Source organism: Lipophrys pholis (assembly GCF_963383615.2).
Source record: "Lipophrys pholis genome assembly, chromosome: 6".
NCBI lineage: Eukaryota > Metazoa > Chordata > Actinopteri > Blenniiformes > Blenniidae > Lipophrys > Lipophrys pholis.
In genome coordinates, this window is record NC_137629.1 from 17,812,340 (window position 1) to 17,833,311 (window position 20,972).

General features: G+C 40.3%; 2 protein-coding genes across 3 annotated transcripts; one reads left to right on the forward strand and one right to left on the reverse strand.

Moving 5' to 3' along the window:
• Positions 1-316: 316 nt before the first annotated feature.
• Positions 317-13,256, reverse strand: aup1 (AUP1 lipid droplet regulating VLDL assembly factor). Of its 2 annotated transcripts, none has more exons than XM_080465287.1 (12): positions 12,917-13,256; positions 7,456-7,593; positions 6,802-6,952; positions 5,755-5,942; positions 4,697-4,769; positions 4,314-4,387; positions 3,951-4,017; positions 3,490-3,592; positions 3,258-3,395; positions 3,002-3,141; positions 1,917-2,005; positions 317-701 (listed from the first exon to the last, which is right to left on the reverse strand). In XM_080465287.1, coding segments are annotated over exons 1-12 (1,209 nt in total). In that variant the 5' UTR covers positions 12,919-13,256; the 3' UTR covers positions 317-655. The 2 variants fall into 2 exon arrangements, with proteins under 2 accessions (XP_080321413.1, XP_080321412.1); XM_080465286.1 differs by lacking the exon at positions 12,917-13,256 and adding an exon at positions 10,058-10,322.
• Positions 13,034-20,817, forward strand: ctsf (cathepsin F). The gene is made up of 14 exons (XM_080465285.1): positions 13,034-13,713; positions 14,576-14,686; positions 15,152-15,233; positions 15,655-15,716; positions 15,890-15,962; positions 17,412-17,525; positions 17,664-17,812; positions 18,028-18,124; positions 18,355-18,435; positions 18,540-18,659; positions 18,847-18,911; positions 19,823-19,913; positions 20,039-20,097; positions 20,191-20,817. The coding sequence occupies exons 1-14, from the start codon at positions 13,465-13,467 to the stop codon at positions 20,263-20,265; spliced, it is 1,428 nt and encodes a 475-aa protein (XP_080321411.1). The 5' UTR covers positions 13,034-13,464; the 3' UTR covers positions 20,266-20,817.
• Positions 20,818-20,972: the final 155 nt, after the last annotated feature.

A 20,972-nucleotide genomic window follows, 5' to 3' on the forward strand; every position in this document is an offset into this window, starting at 1 on the left:
GGACACACTCATATTCACAACTTTGGGCATTTTAGGGTCAACAATCAACCTCACATGCATGTTTCTATACTGTGGAAGGAAAAACATGCAAACTCCACTCAGAAAGGCCACAAAACACACGACCCTCTTGCTATAAGGCGAGACCACTACACTACTAAATATATCAACCCCAACACAATCTGTGATTAATTGGGAGTGTAAACTTTAGTTTTCCATCCAACTTTTCTTTAAACTGTCTTTCTTAAACTTTTAAAACTAGAATAGTTTGAGGGACGCAACCACAGCCCATTGAAGATACAAGAAAGAACAAAACTCATGTGATTGAAACAACGTCTTGAAAGCAAGGTCAAGCTGAACTTTATTTTCATCGACAACTCTGAACATTATAAAAATAAATAGATGATTCACAGTCAGTGGATCATAATACAAACTGTTATCAAAATCATGTATCGGCCAGAATGAAGAATTAAACACATGCATAATCACCATTCCTTGAACTTATACATGTTCTGAATACTCGTCACCAACAAAATCTGTGTGGGGGTCCTGACATGACTGCTTGAGAGGATATAAAATCATCCTTATAATTAGACCGCTATGCAAAGTTGACTATGCTTCTGACAAGTTTTCAACGATGGCTTGATCTGAAGTGTGCTCAGTGACCGTCCTCTTCATCCAATCCGTGTTTCTCAATGTAGCGTCTGGAAGAGAGAAAGCAGAATCCACTGTGTTTACTTTATAATGCAGAGTCATTCATGTCACTTCAGCTATGAACTGCAGGACGGGACACAAACGCATGAACATGAAAGAGGAGGGTCTCCCAACAAGCAACCTGCTTCTGATTGGCTCTGATTCTGAGCACCAGCGAATCAGCTGCAGAGTGATTCGGTCTACATATTTTGTCGTCGGGACTGTGAGTGAGTTTTTTGTTACTTTTTAAAAAGAAATATCAGGACCAAACTGGGAAAAATACAGGAAAATGAATACGTGTTCACACCATTATAATTGACTTGGGCTCTTAGTAGCTCATTCATTTGTCAAAGCAGGCGTTACTTTTCTTGCTGAAAACTGGAAATATTTGCAAATTTCAGTTTGAGGGTTGTAAGTATTTTAAAAGAGGATCTACTGCAGTCCCTCCCCGCTGCTTTTGTGGTTTGATGACACCTGAAAAGGGAAATATTTGTTTGAAGTTCTGGATATAAATATAATAAAGTGTATTTATCAGTTTTATGTGGCGTAAAATGTACTTGCTACTAAAGTCTCAATGATTTCACAATTGTTCACATTGAAGGTTTTTTCTATTAATCATATATTTCTATATTTGTAAAAAAAAAATTAAATTTCAGTTCAAGAGAAAGTTGCTCACTTTGATCTTGAAATCTGCAAAACTTTGATTTATTCCTTCATTTTAAGCATCCAGGTAATCTTGAACTTGTTATTTAATTCTTAATTTTTAGGCCTTCTATGGTTATTTTTTCCTTTTAATTTATTTAATTAAAAATACAACACAATCCATTTTTAAAATAATTTCGGGAGAATTAGCTCAATCTTAGTATAATGGCAGATGTTTGATTTACATTCTGGTATTTAGTCTGTGAGCTCTGAACGTCTGTTTTTACATAAAACTGCTTGTTGCTGCTGAGACGTATGAGTGTCGAGCATCAGCCACGACCCAGGACACATATTCAAAGCAGAGCTCAGATGAAATGAATACTGCATGACTGTTGGTTTGTAAACAGCAGCAGGATAATGAGGCTTTGGCGGAGCATCATGACGGATCCAGACACACTGGAGTTACAGTTGGGTGATAAAAAAAATATACTATATGTTCTTCTTTGTGTGAAATATATTATATCCTTGTAAATAAACCTTTCTTCTTATCGGATTATGTATAGTGATTTAAAAGCAATACGTACCTTCGTGCAAAGTTATACAGCGCTTCTTTTCTTTCTTGAAGAGACAAATGCCTGTCAGCTGGTGATTTCCCAAAAGATTTGGCAGCAGACTACGGAAGATGGGTAAAGGTCAATTAGTTACAAAAACAACAGGATTTAAATACACAATAATATGCTACACTGATAAATATACATTAGATTCTTCTGCAACAGCACATGCTCACTTCTGTGAGATACATTGATCATCCTTAACATTATGACCACTGACAGACGAAGTAAATAAGAATATTTTATTTTTAAAATTGAACTCAGAAAAACCAGGGCGAGTGAAGATTTAAGCGAGTCTGATAGGAGCCGAGTTGTAATGGAGAGACAACTGTGTCAGAGCTTCTCTAAAGCCACAGCTGAAGTGACCTGTTTCCAATCTGCACCAGGAGTGGTCCCGTTAACAAAAAGCAGGAAACTGGTAACGGAAACGTTGTGCAGATGTTCAAACTGGTTCACAAAGAAAAGCTAACAGGCAGTGGCCAGAGGCAGTGTGACGCTTTAGGAAGGGTTCTGCTGGGAATCCATCAGTTCTGTCAATCTATGTGAATGTCCCTTTGACACAGCAAACTTCCAATCAAATCCCAGTTGCAGACCAAGTGCACCAGAGAAAACATTCCCACGTCAAGATGTGCCTGGACATTCGCAACGCTGGTGGCAGGTTGTCAAAACGTTGTAGCTCCATTAAGTGAAGTTGGTTTTGTGTGTAAAAGAAATGAGAACAAGTGACTGGAGCCTTGCTGAACTCAGTCCGCCTCAGTAACTCCCAGACCACCGCAGTGTCAAACTCAAGAAGCTGCTGGTTTACTGCAACTCAGGTTTGTAGACGCAAGTCGCAACTTAAAGTGAAAAATAATCCAGCATTAGTGCCTGAAAGCACAGAAGCTTAAAAAGTTATGCAAGTGTTGAGATGGCACACAGAGTCTGGATAAAATCAAAGCAGCAAACACAAAAAAAAATATCTCAACTACCCACCAAAAAAAGAATCCACACAGTTAAGTACTCCTAAAACAAAGTGCAAATGATAGTTTTCCCTTATAGTCAGCTGAGACTTGTCGAACCTTTAAGGGTGTGGCAGAACTAGAAGAGTAGGAGCTCGTTCTGGAAGCCCCAAACGTTGACGTCCCTGTTGCTTCAAATCCAGCTTCCTCTTTGTTCTCCAGCAGGTTAGTGATGGTCGTGTCCACACAGTTGGTCTTTGCTGTAAAGTGAAGAAACCAGTGTAAACATGATGAAAACCATTTGAATTACAAGTGGCATTTTAAGCAAATCTCGTCCCGTGTGTTTGGACGTGAACATGTTTGCTCAGTGTTTTACCTAAATCCTTCGTGATGACACTCAGTGGAACATGAGGTAGCACGTCCTTCACCTGCTGAGCCATTTTAGCAATCCTGCGATCATCTGTGCCCAAACTCTGGACCATGAACCCCAAACCAATAGATCCAGATGTGACATCTAGATAACACAGCAAGATGAGTGAGATCAGTTTAAACAATAAACAAATGAAAGCAGAATCTGCTACAGATGGTGAAACATAAAATCTCCTTACTGGTTGATGTCTGTGGGACAGTGTGTCTTTTCCTCTTGATGTGCTCCGCTTTGTCAGCTTTAGTGATCTTAGTGGAGACCAAACCAAGTTCACCAGCCAGCACCTAGAGGAGAAGAAATCCTTGAGCAATGTGGAAACAACAATCACAATAAGTGGTGACAGAGCAACCCCCCCCCCAAGACACTGGCTCCTTACCATTGACATATGTCTACATTGATTTATTACAACTTGTAGAGTTCTGTTGACACTGGTGAGAATTCTTTCATCGATTGTTTAGTTTGTTTTAACTCATGGCAAGTTGGTTCAGCTGTACTTTTATCTAAATAATGTCTGGTGTTTTAATAAATGCCAGCTGTGAAGAAAGAAGCCCTAGTGTCTCTTTGTGCTGAGATCAACCTTTTGGAAGACAAAAAGTCCTAAAACCCTGATGAATCCACTAAGCTGGCAAACACTCTTCTTACCTCCTGGACTTTGTTGGCAAACTCTTGCGTCGACTCCCCGTCTTGTCTGGATACAGGTGGGAGCCAACTGGAATGAAAATAGAAAGCAAATACAGAATAAAATAAGCAGAAGAAATTTCAGTTACAGCAGCAGAAATGTGGAAAAATCACCAGGGAACCCGATCAAAAACTGAGTCTGCAAATCTAATCCTAAACCCTTTAGATCATCTTCATTAATCAGCATCACTGGCTGGAGCCGATGAGCCCGAGTTATTACTTGCAGTCCAGCCAAGTATTTCACCAGCTTTGGTTTTGATTTACATATTACAAGATTTACCTTCAGAGGGAAACAAAAGAGAGGAATAATGACATATTATTTACTACCTTACAAAATACACTGTACACGGAACAAAGAATGTCCACAAGAGCTCCGTTAGCCAGCTGGACTCTGGCGTGCTCTGTGAATGAGAAAAGAAAGACGCCACAGTCAATGTCAACGCTTATTACATTGTGTTACCATTCATGATCACACGTGGAGGCATCCTGGGGACAAAACCTACCCTGGAACTACTTATCAACTAAGTCAGCAGAGAGGAGCTGTCTTCAGCTGGACTGTGATATACTACTGAAATGCAGTCACACTGAAACCATGTCACACAACCGAGGAGGCAAAACAGATTCCTGCAAATGTTTTGGTTACATAATGCGCAGAAACACGTTTTCCTGAAGTGAGTGCATCTATCTAATGTAATATGAAGTTATATTACCAAGGAAATCAAAGGTCTGGTCACTCGTAAGGCCACAGGTTGGATGGATTCGGTCAGTGAGAAAGGCCAAGAACTGAAAGAAGAACACATTCAGGATGTTATGTTGTTCAGTCTGTATTCCACAAGAAAATACAATGGAAAGAACAAAGTTTACACTTTTCAAATCACATAAAAAACATGATCCCATAAATTCAATCATATTTACAAAAAAAAATAAAAATAAATGTATTCTCAATTCCTCAACTTCTATAAGTGTGTAAAAATGGTCAAAAATGTGCTTCTGTCACATTTTATTACATAACTTCATGTTCCAGTATCTAGCACTTACTGTGTGTACGTGAACTCTGCTTTCTGGGAGTTTTTTCATTTTAAAACAGTTCTGCTCATGTATCCCTACTCCTGTCAGCAGTGACAGGAAGGGAACTATTGAGAGATCATGGACACACATGAAGTAAACAGTGTGAAGGTGATGTGACTTTTAGTGAGTGAGTTTTAAACAAAAGCATGGTGGTTCTCTCACCTCCTACCTTTTCATGCTCTGGTTCTGTTTCCTAAAGGGAGACACAGTACTCCTGGATATGAGCTACCTCGAATAAATGGTAGGAATGAATCAATTTTGGAACAGTTTTCATTGCCTTAAACTAATTTCCCTCCAAATCCAGAGGGAAATTAGTTGGTGAGAATCAACCGCCAAAGTAATTCATCTGTATCTCAAAGTGTGGTGAAAGAGGAATGGTAATTTGTGGCTGGCTTCATTAATTTACGGCTTTGCTTTACAACCAAAGTCAGTGGTGTGAAGCCAAAACTGTTTCAATCTGCAAAAACAGATAAATCCCCAACAGCTGCTGCTCTGCTCAATGACTAACGTTCTTGATTACTGTGAACGAATGTCCATCAGAAACCGAAGAATTGCTGGCACAGTGGCTCATGGCTTTTACAGCAGGTCAAACCTCCAGGTAATGCAGCCCAAAAGGTTTCTCCACACAGCACAGAGACGTGCTCCCCTCAGCCAGAAGAACGAGCGCATGATCCCAGCCTACAGAAGTGTTTGGACTTGCCTGAACTTGAGCAGACCAGCACGGCCATTTGTGGTGTCCTCTTCAGGAAACAGCAGCAAGGGCGTGGTGCCTTCAGTGGCACAGTACCGCTGCAGAGACTCTCCCATTGCACCATGTCCGAAGGCTGAGTGGACCTCCATGAAGCCCCGCGCCCAACACATGAAGCCTGTGGAGCCTTCTAACTGGGGCTGAGGAGCACAAAGAAAGAACAAGCGTCTATGAGGAGTGATTGCTGGAATTAAGAGTAAAATATAAAACGTAACAGACACACATGATGCCATTATCCACCAGCACCCACATTAGAGTCACTGCTGCATTCAGTGGTTCAGATACAAAACTGACATGAATGTCATCTTTAAAAACAATATGTCTTCATTACATTAAGAAAACCCAAAGAAAAGGAAACAACGTAGCACAAAGTCTGTTTAAACACATTCACTTTGTTTCTCAACATACCCTATACGTCAAAAATATATTTGCTGAAACCACATAAAAACTGTGCTTTTACCACTTTTTTTTTTGACATTTTAAACACGTTTGATGAGTCTGAAATAAAAGGCTTAAGACATCAAGGTTAGTGTCATCCCAATAAACAACAGCCAGTGTCCCGTTCAAAGTTCCTCCATTTGATGAGAGAAACATGTTGATAGCATAATGAAGATTGTTGATGGATATAAGAGGATTCGCTGTGTCTGCAGCTTCACTAAGTTTTATCAGAGACGTGCCCAATATCTGGCATATAGCGTGTGTAAAACATGATGTACTTGCTAACTCCGATTTGATAATCCATTTCTAGTGGATGTGTTGGTCTGTAGGGTATAAGCCCAGTTGCACAGATATCCATACAAACATCATTGTCATCATAAGGCAGGATTAAACCTGAGAGGAATGTGAACAATATTCAACAGTGTTGATGCAGACTGAGGTGGCAGCGCCTCACGCTGACTGGTGCAACAAGCATGTTGCAATCTTTCTAAGCCGACTCGTCTAAAAGTACGCAGTGCAGCAGAGTTTCAGCAAGGACAAAGGGTAAAGTTAAGCACTCACAGTATTACATGCAGTCAGGAGGTTGATTATGTTGTGGTCGAACTCTGTCACATGATTGCATATGAAGAGTTTGGTGTTCTTGTCTCTGGAGCGGGGGTTCCTCTGTCTTACATGCATCCCCAGGACGGAGCACATAACTCTCACAATAAACCTGAAAGTGAGTGGAGAGATGTGAATGGAAACATGCAGCTAAATAATTACAGCCAAAGTACACATCCTAATAACATCATACCATGGTCCAACCTAATGAGCAATGCATATCTGTAACTGTTGGTACGTTAAACTCTCGGTTTACACACACTATGCCATTAATACAAAGTTCAGTAATGACCTTTATTTACCACAAAATTGACAGAACAATGCATCACCCTGGCATACTGACCAGTTATTCACCTTAATTAGAGGTTACGATGTTATGAAATATAAAGCAGTGATAAACTGCGAAAGAAGCCCAAGTCCAAGGGTCAACTACCTTTAATGGGATTATGATAGAGAAATGGTAACTTGTATTAGCAAGGACAACCACTGTTTCTCTGAGATTTCTCATACTACTTGAAACTCAATTATAATGGGAAGCCTTATCATTATTAATGAATGAACTGTTGCTGCAGCAACTGATGCTATGATGACAAAGGAGATTACTGCCATACTTGCCTTCTAACAAAACTTTCCGGAAGTGCACAGCTGACCAGGAACACATGAACACCAACGAAAATCCGTATTAGCATCAAACAAATGCCAACTGGAAAGTAAATAAGCAGGAGCAGAAGAATAACGGCATCTTTGGGAAACCTGTGTAGAGAAACACAATCACAGGTTAAAACATTGTAAATGGTGGGCACGACTGAGGGGGTAAAACAACACATATATACATAGGAGCTGAAATTTGACTATTACAGAAAATCTACTTTTATAATCCTCCTATTACATTATGCCTGTTTTCAAAAATTTCACCAGCCGATCACACGTCAGAAGCAACGCATTAGGCATGCAACCATGGAAAGGATTGACTGTAATGCAAAGTCATCTCATCTGTAGGGGTAACAGAGTATGGTCAGAAAAGGGTAAACTATCCAATGAGAGACAGTTCACTGGGGAAGAATACAAGAGGTCAGAGGAGAATGACCACAGCGGTTAGAGATGGCTCAACGTGGTGAGTCTGGATTTAGGCAGCTACATTCAGATAGTCACCTCAGAAGGAGGTAAAAACCCTCAAAGCATGGACCGATCCTGCAATACATCAATGGCTCTGACTACTCCGAGTGGTATCGAGTCGTGCTGCACCACTTATTTTTTTTTTATCTGTATATCAATAGTTGCAAAATATTTATCTCGAGACTGACTGAACTGTGAAAATTGACATTCTAAAGCACTGCGCATTCATGCAAAAGTACCGTTATTTGAAGGAACAAATCTCAAAGCCAAAAGATATTAATATTGTCTACTTGAGTGCTTGTATTTATCAAAAGTCATACTTGATGAGATTATTGCATATAGACCTGATCTCATGCAGCCCCTGTGTCAAGGCCCATTTACTCTCATTAGTAACAACTGATCATGGGTCAAAACCAAAAGTCTACGTGAATGCTGTTGCTGACCATGCCCTGTCCGTTTATAACCACGGCGGATGATCCTCCAAAGCCTGCTTCCAGCAGGATAATACCAAATAAAAAAATCATGTCGCACTGGTTTTCAGAGCATGACAATGACTTCATAACAAATGTAAATACCAGCGGAGCGCCTTAAGGATGTGGTGCAACAGGAGAGTCATGTTAAAAAGGTGCAGCAGACAAATCTGCAGAAGGTGGATGATGCTTTCAAGTCAATATGGAGTCAAATCTCAGAAGATCTGGCAGTTAAAAGCAAAGTGTGCCTAATGTGGTCAATGAGTGCATATCATGAACAACAAATAATACAAGCCCTATAGTAAGAATGAGATTACAAAACAAACTATCGCTGTAGCAGTAAACGCTTCTCCTTAATTGTACATCAATGTGAATTAAGATGGTTTTGTGAATTTTGTTCATTTAAATAATAACCTACACCATCCAGTATGTCAATACATTGGATTGTGCTATAAATTATTAAAACCATTAATCTGTAAAAAACAACAAAAAAAACCCCAGTGGCAATGGTTCCCTCATAAATAGTGACACACATGAAATACCAGCTCTGACAGAGAAATTGGTTCAGAATTACAACATTTAAAATGGTAACTAACATCTGTCTGAAACACCAGGTAGAATAATCAGGAAGTACAAAAGCATACACTCTAGATTGTGTTGTGATTTCTGGATATCTCATGGGAATCACAAAGGATGCAGCTGTCAGTGCCAACTAAAGTTTGTTGGAGCATGAAGTAACCTATATGAAGAAATGTGAACATTGACCCTACTTTTATGCTAATAATCAATTATCAACTACAACATGTTGTGAAGACTTTAAAGGCTATCTTATATGTATTGTTCAATTGTTTAGTTACATATAATGTATAGTGATAAGAATGAAGCATATCCAGTTTGGGACATCCCAAGTAAATGTATTTGTATTCAATAATAAGTCCACAATAACATATTTGTACACAATACTTTTGGCCACCTGGGGTAAAAGTGAGCATATACAAACACTCAGCTCCTGCAAATGACTGCAAACTACTGATTAAAAATGCAGAACCTCCTTCAGGAAAACATCTCCAACACTGATAACAAGTTCAGCCCCTTGTGACCCTCAACTTTCGTTTTTCTCATTTATATACGTGTCACCCATTGACCGGCAAGAAAACGTCACTATTGATTCAAACACAGGCCTTAATTCCCCCCGTCGGTTAAATATGGTCCATTAAGACAGTATTTGATGAAAATGAATTTCTATTATGTAAATCTGTGGGTAATAATCAAGTCGTTCGCGCCATCTACAAGTCGGTGACCTTCCTTTCTGGGTATGAAAAGGTGAAAACAACTTAAGTTATTATCAGTCTAGTGAACTGCTAAATGATGAAATTAGCTGTTAAATAAGACGATGTACATGATTAACGTTAGCATCATAACGTTTTCGCTAAAGGTCTTATGTTAGAATCATTTCAGTTTGGACACCTCGAGCACATTAGCTGACTATCAACCGACAAATGTTATGCACTGAATCGATTTAATGAATCTAAGCCTCCCAGAAAGGACTGCTAACGCAGCTGTGGCTAATTAGCACGAGCCTCCGGTTACCTACAGTTAGCTCGGCGTGAACTCGATGCTAACTGACTTACCGACGAAAGTCAAACATGTCTTCAATCCCCCGAGTCTCCATGTCTGCCGCTAAGAATTCAGCTTCAGTCCGGGATATAAACTAGTCATAACGTTCACGGCGGCACTGTCGTCATGACGCGATAACTAGCTGGTTCTCCTGTGTGAGATTTGTGGTGGAACACGTTAGCTTTAGCAACAGATGTGTGCTAGCGGTGCAAACAGTGAGCAGTGCAGGGCTGGCCTTTTCCGGAAGCAACGACGTACCTTCCGGAAACACCCTTCTGTAGTAAAAGCATAAACTATGCATTGATGTACTTACAATCTTTGTTCAGTAAGTCAGGCTGTGCACAATTTTTGCTCCAAAACGCAACACAATATGTATTGCATTATAATACACCGGTGAAGCCTTTACTCATGAGGAAAAAAAATATTGTTTTGCATTATTATTATTATTATTATTATTATTATTATTATTATTATTATTATTATCAATGTTATACCATTTTTGGAGGTCTACAACTTTCAAAATAAAAGTGAAATTTCCAGGAGAAACAACCCAAAAATAGTATTTTGTCTCCATCTGGTGCTTAAATGTGCACATCATATTGTTTCAGCAGCCTTTACTTTTTGATGAAAACTGCAGTATGTAAAGTTGCTTCACAAGATTGAAACTTTTGAATTTTCCCACTGGGAAAATGATCAGCACCGAGTTTTTGTACCATTGCTCGCACAGTTATGATGAGGTCTTCATGTGTTAAATTTGAGGATCAACAGATCAACACAACATACAGTTAAAATGAAAACTGCTAAAGTTATACGGCGAAAGACACCACCTCACAAATTACAGACATGTTTTTCTTCTCCCACAATTCTCCTAAATCCTAGAAAAACTCTTCAATGACAGATTAGAAAAATTCATAGAAATGACATAGGATAATACATTATTTTCATTGAACATGAAAATTCCACAAACTCCATGGCCTTCTCACTGTGAGGTGAGAGCACTAACCGCTGCTCCACCATGTGGCCCAATTATCTTTATCCGCCATTCCACAGTATTTTTCCATAGCATTGCAGTTAAACTTGATATCTACAGTGATATCTTCATTTTTATGTCCAGAGTTCAGGTTTTGTGACTCCTAGAGTTTCTGTTCAGTGGGAAACGGGTCCAAATGGCTCTGAGTGTTGAAGCTCGCTGACCCCTGGGCTTGTGAAAATGGGACATTTTTTCTATGAAATGTTATACTTAGGCAAATTCATTACAAAGATTTAAACAATGTTGGCTTTCGTGAACACATATACCGACTATCCTTACAATCAAAAATTTTAAAATTCACGGACCTTGTGGAAGCTATTCAAATAATGTATAAAGCAAAGAATAAATTCTTACCGGGGAACATTCAGAAATTGTTCTGTGAAAGAGTGAAAGATTGCGGTTTAAAGGGAAACTTACATTGGAAAACTTATAAAGTTTGCACCACCTTGAAAAGTTTGGTGGAGTAAAACTATGGAACAAATTATGTGTGAAGATTAAACAATTATCAAATTTGTTCATTTAAAAAATATAGAAATTGTTGCTTCTGGAGAGGTAGAACATTAGAATTGGGATTCAAATTTATTATCATGGACACCGGTACTCTGTAGATCTCAGGGATGGGTCATTCACAAATGAGTCAATAACACAATTATTATTTAGTTTTAATAGGAATTTATCCCGACAGCTTGGTTCTTCAAACCGGATTCCAACATCCCTCTCACCACCATGATCAGGACCGAAACATGCACGGGGAAAAGGCCAATCTGGTCTTTGCTAGAGAGAAGTCCTCCAACTGAATTGTTGCAAAAGAGGCCAGTTACCACTGGTGGTGAGATGGTGACGGAATCCAAGTTTACGAAAGGAGACAGATCCAGGATCAACTGAGAATGAGTGGGACTTGTGTCGGATATCCGTCCATAGTACTTAGTAAGGTTGTACTGTTAATTGTAGGGTAAAAGTGAATGCAGGGTCATTCTAGACTAAAATATCAGGTCATATTTGTCCTTACTACTGAACAGTGGCGGCAAATTTCTTTGGTGAGGCTCTCCATTATTCTTCAATTCAGCCAGTGTTAACTTAATTTAAATACAGTTGTGTTTATAAACCACGTTTATAACAACTTTTTTAGATAACAATAATGCTGAAAGTTGAACCTGACCTGTAGCTAAGAGAGAGAGAGAGAGAGAGAGAGAGAGAGAGAGAGAGAGAGAGAGAGAGAGAGAGAGAGAGAGAGAGAGAGAGAGAGAGAGAGAGAGAGAGAGAGAGAGAGAGAGAGACAGACAGACAGACACAGAGAGAGAGAGAGAGAGAGAGAGAGAGAGAGAGAGAGAGAGAGAGACAGACAGACAGACAGACAGACAGACAGACAGACAGACAGACAGACAGACAGAGACAGAGAGAAATCAAGAAATCCTCTCTTTTATTGTAGATTATCTAATAAAAATGAAGCCCATACAATTCAAGGCCCATTGTTAGTTTGTTGGGATAAATATAATGGTCATTATTACAGTTCATCAATTTATCTTATTTCATTTTATTTTTTTCTGCTTCTGGGCCTGAGGGGAGGCGGTGTCTTAGGGCCTTCTGTTGGCCAGCTGCCACGAGTTCAGACTCGGGCATTTCACATTGGATAGTCCGGGACTCGGACCGGACCAAACCATCTGTAAAATGTCATGCAATTACAACAGCTGCTAGGGGCGCTGTCGCCTGACACAAACACTGACCAGAGAAGGAAGTAAAGGGAAGTAAAGAAGAAACACTGCACGACAATTATTTACAGTCATATGGTTAAGTTTGTCAAAGCAAGGACAGCAGTGTTGCAAAAGATGAATAACATATTTACATCGCTCTGTCGATCTCTCTGTTTTCATCCTTCTATCTACATATATTTCCACATGACTAGAGAACATGACTACATGTGGAGCGCTTCCTGTCTAGATGAAAGTAGTTCTTCAGGAGCAGACAGCTGGTCAGCAAGCCTGGCTCACACATCACTTCCAGCCGGGTCCCTCTGGTCGCCCTCAGCATCACCTGGGTCATCTCCATCATCATCCCTGGAAACTTCTTCCTCCGCCTCCATGATGTCACCCGCTACTGCACAGATAATTGTGCCCATGGGAGCCCCATCCAAGATGGCAGCCGCGCAATACGTCGACTCCGCCAGACGACGTCTCTGTCGGCGCACGCAGTGTGCTTGGTTTTAAACACGCCCCTCATTAAAAGGCTTGTCTACGCCCACAGTCGCTTATATTTGTTTGGCAACAAACTGGATGAACCTTACTGTTCTGGTGGCTTCAAATCGATTTATTTTCCACGAACTGAGCCCTCCTCTGCTTATTAACCGGACAGACTGGACCTCGCTCCTTCTTTCTGACTGACACCGGGGACGACATGGAGCTCAGATCCCGCCGTTGTCCTTTAATCCTGTGGCTGACCCTGGCTGCCGTGATGGGCGCTGTGCTCGGGCTCGGCGAAGACCTGGACCGGCCTCTGTTCGGACCTCCCGGCTCCCCTGTCCGGCTGCAGGAGTCTGACCCCGGCTTGAAGAAGGCTCTGGATTTTGCAGAGGAGCGCTATAACCGGGGCTCCAATGCCATGCATCTCCGGAAAATCAGCCGACTCGTCTCTGCCACCAAACAGGTGCATTCAGGACAAAGCTCGATAAAATTAGCGCCTCTGTTTGTTTAAGTGTGTATACATTGTTACAACAAACTGGTGTGGTAATTAAACTATAGTTATTCATCGTTGTATAACGTCGTCATAAATGTAAACAACAGACAGACCGGGAGAGATTTAAAGCTGCGTCAGTTAGCAACCATTAGCTCCCCCGGACCGGAAAACGGCGGCTCGCCTCCAAAATAAAAGTATAAACTGGACGTGAGAAACAATAACTTATGTTCCTATTGATACAAAACTCATTAAATTCAATTTTTGTTCTCTGTACACAGACGTATATCTATATTTTCACGAGGTTATATAATCTATAGCTAATCATAAACCGCCGATAAAGGCATGTTTTAATTTCGGGCGGAAGTAACACCATTGAGCATAAATTTGCTTTCTATAGCTCGACAGTTTATCCATTCAGCATGCAGGACATTGACCATTAGATTCACAACAATAAAACACATTGTCACTGGGAATGTGATCTGAATACACTCTTTATTATTGGCAAAGTTGAAATCATATATGGGGACTATGTAAACTATAACTCTTCCCTGAAAACAATATTTGTTGTGTTTATGCTTTAAATTTCATTCTGTGCGTATACTAGTCACCGTTAAGCATTGTACATGATAATATTTAATATTACATATTGAATTGTTATTCTTTCTATTAATATTTTAACTTACATTCTGTGGGGAGCAACTCTGGGATTAATACATTATTTCTATTCTATTCTATTCTATTCTATTCTATTCTATTCTAGTCTATTCTATTCTATTCTTCATTAAAGATTTCCCCTCTGTATATTTAATTTGCATTTGTGTTTGTTTTCCAGCTGGTTAAAGGAATCAGATACACTTTAACAGTGGAAGTGAGCAACACTCAATGTAAGAAGACTGCTATGCTCAGGACATGTGACTTTTATCCTGAGTCACATAAGCTCAAGGTAGGGAGTGTGTGTGTGCGTGTGTAAAAATAGGCTGTGGTTTTTTAAATGACACACTTCACTTATCAATTGAAATGTTTTTGTGTGTGCCTCCATCTGAGCATTGATCTGTTATTGCGGCAGAGTATTCTTGTCGTTTTCAGCAGTGAAGTCAGCAGCCAGATGATCTTGTGACTTGACTCTGACTAAGAGTGACTCGAAGCATAATCCTTTACACGTGACATGCCTATTCAACTCAGACGTATAAAAATATTTTTTTGTTCTAGTTTTCATGACAGTCACAAACAAAGAGAAACACTATTTTTATGTCACTTATATGGATCTGTTGAGAAAAAGTTTATTAAATCATCCATGTGTCATGTAATTTCTCTCATTTATTGAATACATATTGTAAAAGCTCATTAACCTCTATTTTCCTTATCCCATGTTATGCATTATTACGTATGTGTTTGTTGTTTAATTCAGACAGAGATTTGCTTGTTCGAGGTGTGGGACATTCCTTGGCAGGACACTTCTACACTGCTCAAACAGAAGTGCCAACCAAAAGGTATGTCAGCCCAATAAATCAGTCATCTTCCTTTTACGATCCGTTGCTTTCTGTCACATTAATAACACAGCTACGGTTTACAATGAACACCTATTTTTCATTCGCTTGTTTTGCTTGATAATTCATGCTGATCAAAAAGTATTTTTGCTTATATGTCAGGCATGGATAGATCCAGTCATATTTGTTTTATTCCTGCTGTAATTAGACATATAAACAAAATCTGTATGCCGCAGAAAAATATATTCAGGGCTAAATATGGGTTTTTGTTTCTCATCTTCAGTTAGTCATGTAAAGAACTGTTCTACAGCCTGATGTGCCGTAACTCATGAAGTCCATGCATTCTTTGAGCACACGGAAATGTAAATATCGGTGATTATTGCAGTGACAGTTACAATGTATTTGTGTATGTGTCTTTCATCAGTTGAATCTGAACCAGAAGAGAGCAACAAGGTGGAGGATTCATCCACCCACCAACCTCTGGAGGTAAAAAGAAATGAAGAAATAGCATGGTAGTTTGATCAGAGACAGTACAGTCCAAAAAATGCCTGCTATGGCCGCCGTCAGCCTGTTTGCTGTGTAAACTGCTCTAATCAATGTGAACCTGAGATTAAGGATAAGGCAGCATGTTGTTGATTTTGTGTCTTTTCTACTGGTAGGAATCTGTGGAGCTGCTGGGCCAGTTTAAAGAGTTCATGGTGAAATACAATAAAGTTTACAGCAGCCAGGAGGGTGAGTGAAGCTACATGTGTACACACCAAACAGGGTCAAACATGGAGCGCCACATTCCTATCTGGATGCACTGAACTCTTATTGTTTTGTGTCGGAGTGAACGTTTAAACATACTTTAAATAGCTCAATCTGAGTCAGTGTTGAACCTTTGGTATCAGTCAGTGCAACTTCAACTCTATACATTGATACCTATATTTGTTTGAAGTTTGACGCCATCTACGTGTGATGTGCACATAAATCTACACCGTAAACCATGTGAATAAACACAAGATAAAATAGGGCACTTTTCACTTAAATGAGGAATAATGAGAAACATAATGATATTTTTTGGAGCAAGAGAGTATTCATAAAAGCATAGGACACGTTTATAGAAGGTAAACAAAGCAAATCTAACAGGAAACAGACAGCAAAATAAAAACAAAGCAACACAAAATCATCGAAGGCATCAGAAAGTAAGCAGACTGCAAGACAACAACACAATAAAACCAAACTCAAAAAACACATGTCTGGGCATACATAACCTCCAATTAATCGTCTCTTTTAGGAAAATAGTCCCAGAAGTCAGTACAGTCACATCTGCTTACATAGAAAAAAACAACAACCATCTAAATAGGCAGATATCGCATATGAATATCAGACATAGGTCAGATATATTGCACATTATTCATCAGCCTTTGCATGAATCACTAATACAGACATAAATACATCATCTTCTACAGCACGTTATCCAGCAAGTCAGACTCTGGACAGGTCATTAGTCCACCACAGGGCGCAAACACACACACACACACACACACACACACACACACACACACACACACACACACACACACACACACACACACACACACACACACACACACACACACACACACACACACACACACACACACACACACACACAGTCTCAATATAGTTCTAACTACAGCCTGATACAGTCAAAACCTCAGTTTGTTATTGACACCAAGCACCTTGAGTCTGAGCTAGAAGGTTTAAAATAAGACACAGATGATATGCATGTACCTGCCAACTAAAAAGTCTCTGGAGGTGGAAAATATGTAGGAGTTAATCTTGTTTTAACCACGAATGCACAATAATCTACGGAATGAGGGTCCAACGTGTTTTGTGTTGGGTTTTTTGCTTTCAATTGTACCATACCGCACATTTTCACATTAACACACACATCTGACAGTGATTAATCAATTCAGAAAGTCTGTGAGAGCCATCTTTAAGTTTTATCTTCACATCTGTTGCTCCACTGGCCTCTCACACTGTTTTCACTGCACTTCTTTCCACCCCGTTGTTGGTGTGGTCACTGTAACCTACACCAACACATTCATGTCCACATAGATGAATCACATTCCACATTCCACAGAAAACCCAAACCACATACACACCCACTGAGTGTGCAATTATGTTTAACAGACTGTGTGTATGTAAATTTTTCAGAGGCCAACCGTCGTTTGGGCATCTTCCACGAGAACCTGAAGACTGCAGAGACACTTCAGTCTCTGGATCAGGGCTCAGCTGAGTACGGAGTCACCAAGTTCAGTGATCTGACTGGTATGTGATTGCGTGTTTTCTCTGTGTGTGTGTGTGTGTGTGTGTGTGTGTGTGTGTGTGTGTGTGTGTGTGTGTGTGTGTGTGTGTGTGTGTGTGTGTGTGTAAAGGTCTGACTTGTTTCCTTCTGCTTTTCTCCAGAGGATGAGTTTCGCTCAAATTACTTAAACCCACTGTTGAGTCAGTGGACTCTTCATCAACCAATGAAACCAGCTCATCCTGCTCAGGACCCCGCCCCCGACAGCTGGGATTGGCGTGATCATGGGGCTGTCAATCCTGTTAAAAACCAGGTGCCAACACCCCCCCACCCTCACCCCCCCACACTCACCCCTCATAAATGAACGAAATGAATGAATGATTGTTCTTACTACTCCACCCTGACCTGTGTGTGTGTGTGTGTGTGTGTGTGTGTGTGTGTGTGTGTGTGTGTGTGTGTGTGTGTGTGTGTGTGTGTGTGTGTGTGTGTGTGTGTGTGTGTGTGTGTGTGTGTGTGTGTGTGTTACAGGGTATGTGTGGATCCTGCTGGGCATTTTCGGTGATTGGTAACATTGAAGGCCAGTGGTTCCTGAAGAATGGATCATTGCTCTCTCTTTCTGAACAAGGTGCATCTCTCTCTCTCTCTCTCTCTCTCTCTCTCTCTCTCTCTCTCTCTCTCTCTCTCTCTCTCTCTCTCTCTCTCTCTCTCTCTCTCTCTCTCTCTCTCTCTCTCTCTCTCTCTCTCACACACACACACACACACCAGCCATAGAGGCACAGATGATACAGTTGTCCAATGACTTCCTGCTGTTTTCCGAAGCATAGTTCGACTCCTTCATTGGCTTGTCGTCCTCAGAGCTGGTGGACTGTGACGGGCTGGATCAGGCGTGCAGAGGAGGGCTGCCATCAAACGCTTACGAAGCTCTCGAGAAGCTGGGTAAGATGGAAATGCTGGTAAAAATTTTCAACTGTGGGCATATTTTAAAGGCCTGCATCTCAGTGATATTCATGCTGAACAGATGGAGGTTTGTCTTTTTGTAGGCGGCGTGGAGACTGAGACCGACTACTCCTACACCGGCCACAAGCAGAAGTGTGACTTCACCTCCAGGAAGGTGGTCGCCTACATTAACAGCTCTGTGGAGCTGCCCCCGGATGAGACGGGTGAGTGAGCAGAGAGGGGATGAAGAGATGGACAAGAAAGTTCAGGGAGCTCGTCAAAACTGACAAAGATGCATTATAGGAATTAGAGTTTTCGCGGGAACAGTGTGAAGTTGCTCTAAAAGATAATGCACAAATAGTAACATTTTCACAGCAATGATCTCATCATCTGAGTGTTTCCCCTCCTCAGCGATCGCAGCTTGGCTGGCTGAGAATGGACCCGTCTCCGTGGCTCTCAATGCTTTCGCCATGCAGGTTAGTACTTTTGTCACTGCAACACAACTACAAATCATATATATACTTCCCAGACTCAATCTTATCAGATATTCTTTACTCTAATAGAGCATACATTTTCTCGACCGTCATGCCATGTGATACATTTGTTCATGCAAGTGAGTTTTATTTTTTATGTAATTTCTTTAGGATGTGCAGAAATTGGCTTAAGTGGCAAATCGGGGAGAAAATTTGTAATTTAAGAAAAACTCCCTAAGTTTGCCATGTAGTTACTAAGATAAAAGTATATGAACAGTGCTTCAGTTCCTGTCTGCATTTATTTATTTTTCTGATGAATATTGTAGTAAAAACCCTGATTGGTCAAGGAACCCAGTCGATGTGACTGCAACAGAACATGTGGAAGTACCACAACATGAAAAGAGTCTGAGACGACTTCGACTTGTGTTCAGCAAAGTTGTGCAAAGAGTGCAAAAACAGTTTCCCCACACTTCATGCAATACATGAGGGACGTCATACAGGGGCTTTTGTGGTTATTTTTGTTGTCAGATGAGAGTTTGTTCACATTCGGTCCAATGCCACCATATGTCAACTGACACCACATGCACGACAATTTCCTCTTATTCATGTTAATATGTGAAGTTAGAAAGAATTGCAGAAATCTTTAACTACATTAAGCACCTGCAATTAAACTGCAAATGTGGGTTTGTTCAATTTGTGTTAATTTACAGATTTCTCATTATCTAAAGAGCCTGATACAATCTATTGCGAAGCACTTTTGTCAATATACCAAGAGATAATCATGATTATAACACATTCATGAATCCTAAAGACTTTTCAATCCCCAGTAACATCCAGTGAAACAGTATTTAACTTTTGCTGTAAGTGGAAATCAAGCACATTTCTTTCAGTTAAACAGTCTTTTGATGTTGTAGTTCTACAGGAAGGGCGTCTCACATCCTTTGAAGATCTTCTGCAACCCCTGGATGATCGACCATGCTGTGCTGATGGTCGGGTACGGACAGCGTAAGTATTTTTAACTCCACTTTATTTTCCCTGATCCAGTTAGTTCGATGCATCCATGCACACAATAATGCTTTTGTGAATGATAATGCAGTTAAATGTATTCTTGGATGTTTTTGTGTTTTCAGGTAAAGGCATCCCCTTCTGGGCCATCAAAAACAGCTGGGGGGAGGATTACGGAGAACAAGTGAGAAACAACCTTCCAGAACGTCATGTTCTATCCACATACAGCAAGTCAAATGTATTCAATTCTAAATGTTTTATTTTCTCTGTCACTCAGGGTTACTACTACCTGTACAGAGGGTCCAACGCATGTGGAATCAACAAGATGTGTTCATCTGCTGTGGTCAATTAAACCACCGGAACCACCCACCCACACATTCACACACATACACACATACACAGCATGCCATTGCTGCAAACTGGCTACACTAACACACTGCTTACACACACACATTCATGCAGATGTTTCATTCCCGTTAAGTCAGACCAGTGTTAAACCTTCAAGCCTCACAGTTTACCAAATCATGCCAGCTCTTATGAAGCTAGTTTTGATGTGATACTAATATTTTATAGTGATTTAAAACGGGTGTGTTTTATTCCGTGTAACTCCCACAGGTCATTGTCGTTGCTGTGTTTTGAGTAGTGTTGGTTTCAACTTGTATTTGCTGACAGTGACTGAGCCCAGACCCATTGTAGTAATACTACTGTCTCTGTTTGCTTCATGCTTTTGTTCCTCGTGTTTGTGCTAATGTTGCTTTTTCTTTCTTTTAAAACAGGGTTTTTAAAGATGTGGTTTGAAGTTAATATTGACTTGCACATGACTAAACAACTGCAATACAATTGCGTTAACTGCTGTAAGACAGTAAGAAACAATGGGAGGCTGAATAAAAAAGTGTGAAATCCTGTTGTTTGTATGTTTTATTTGGAATCCATATGAGGGAAACAATACATTAGGAAGGGCAGTGTATGCATCATTACACACCCTGAACTTTAAAATAACGTAAATGCCATGACAATCACCAATTCGGCTATTGTATGCGTACCATTAGTGGTACATGA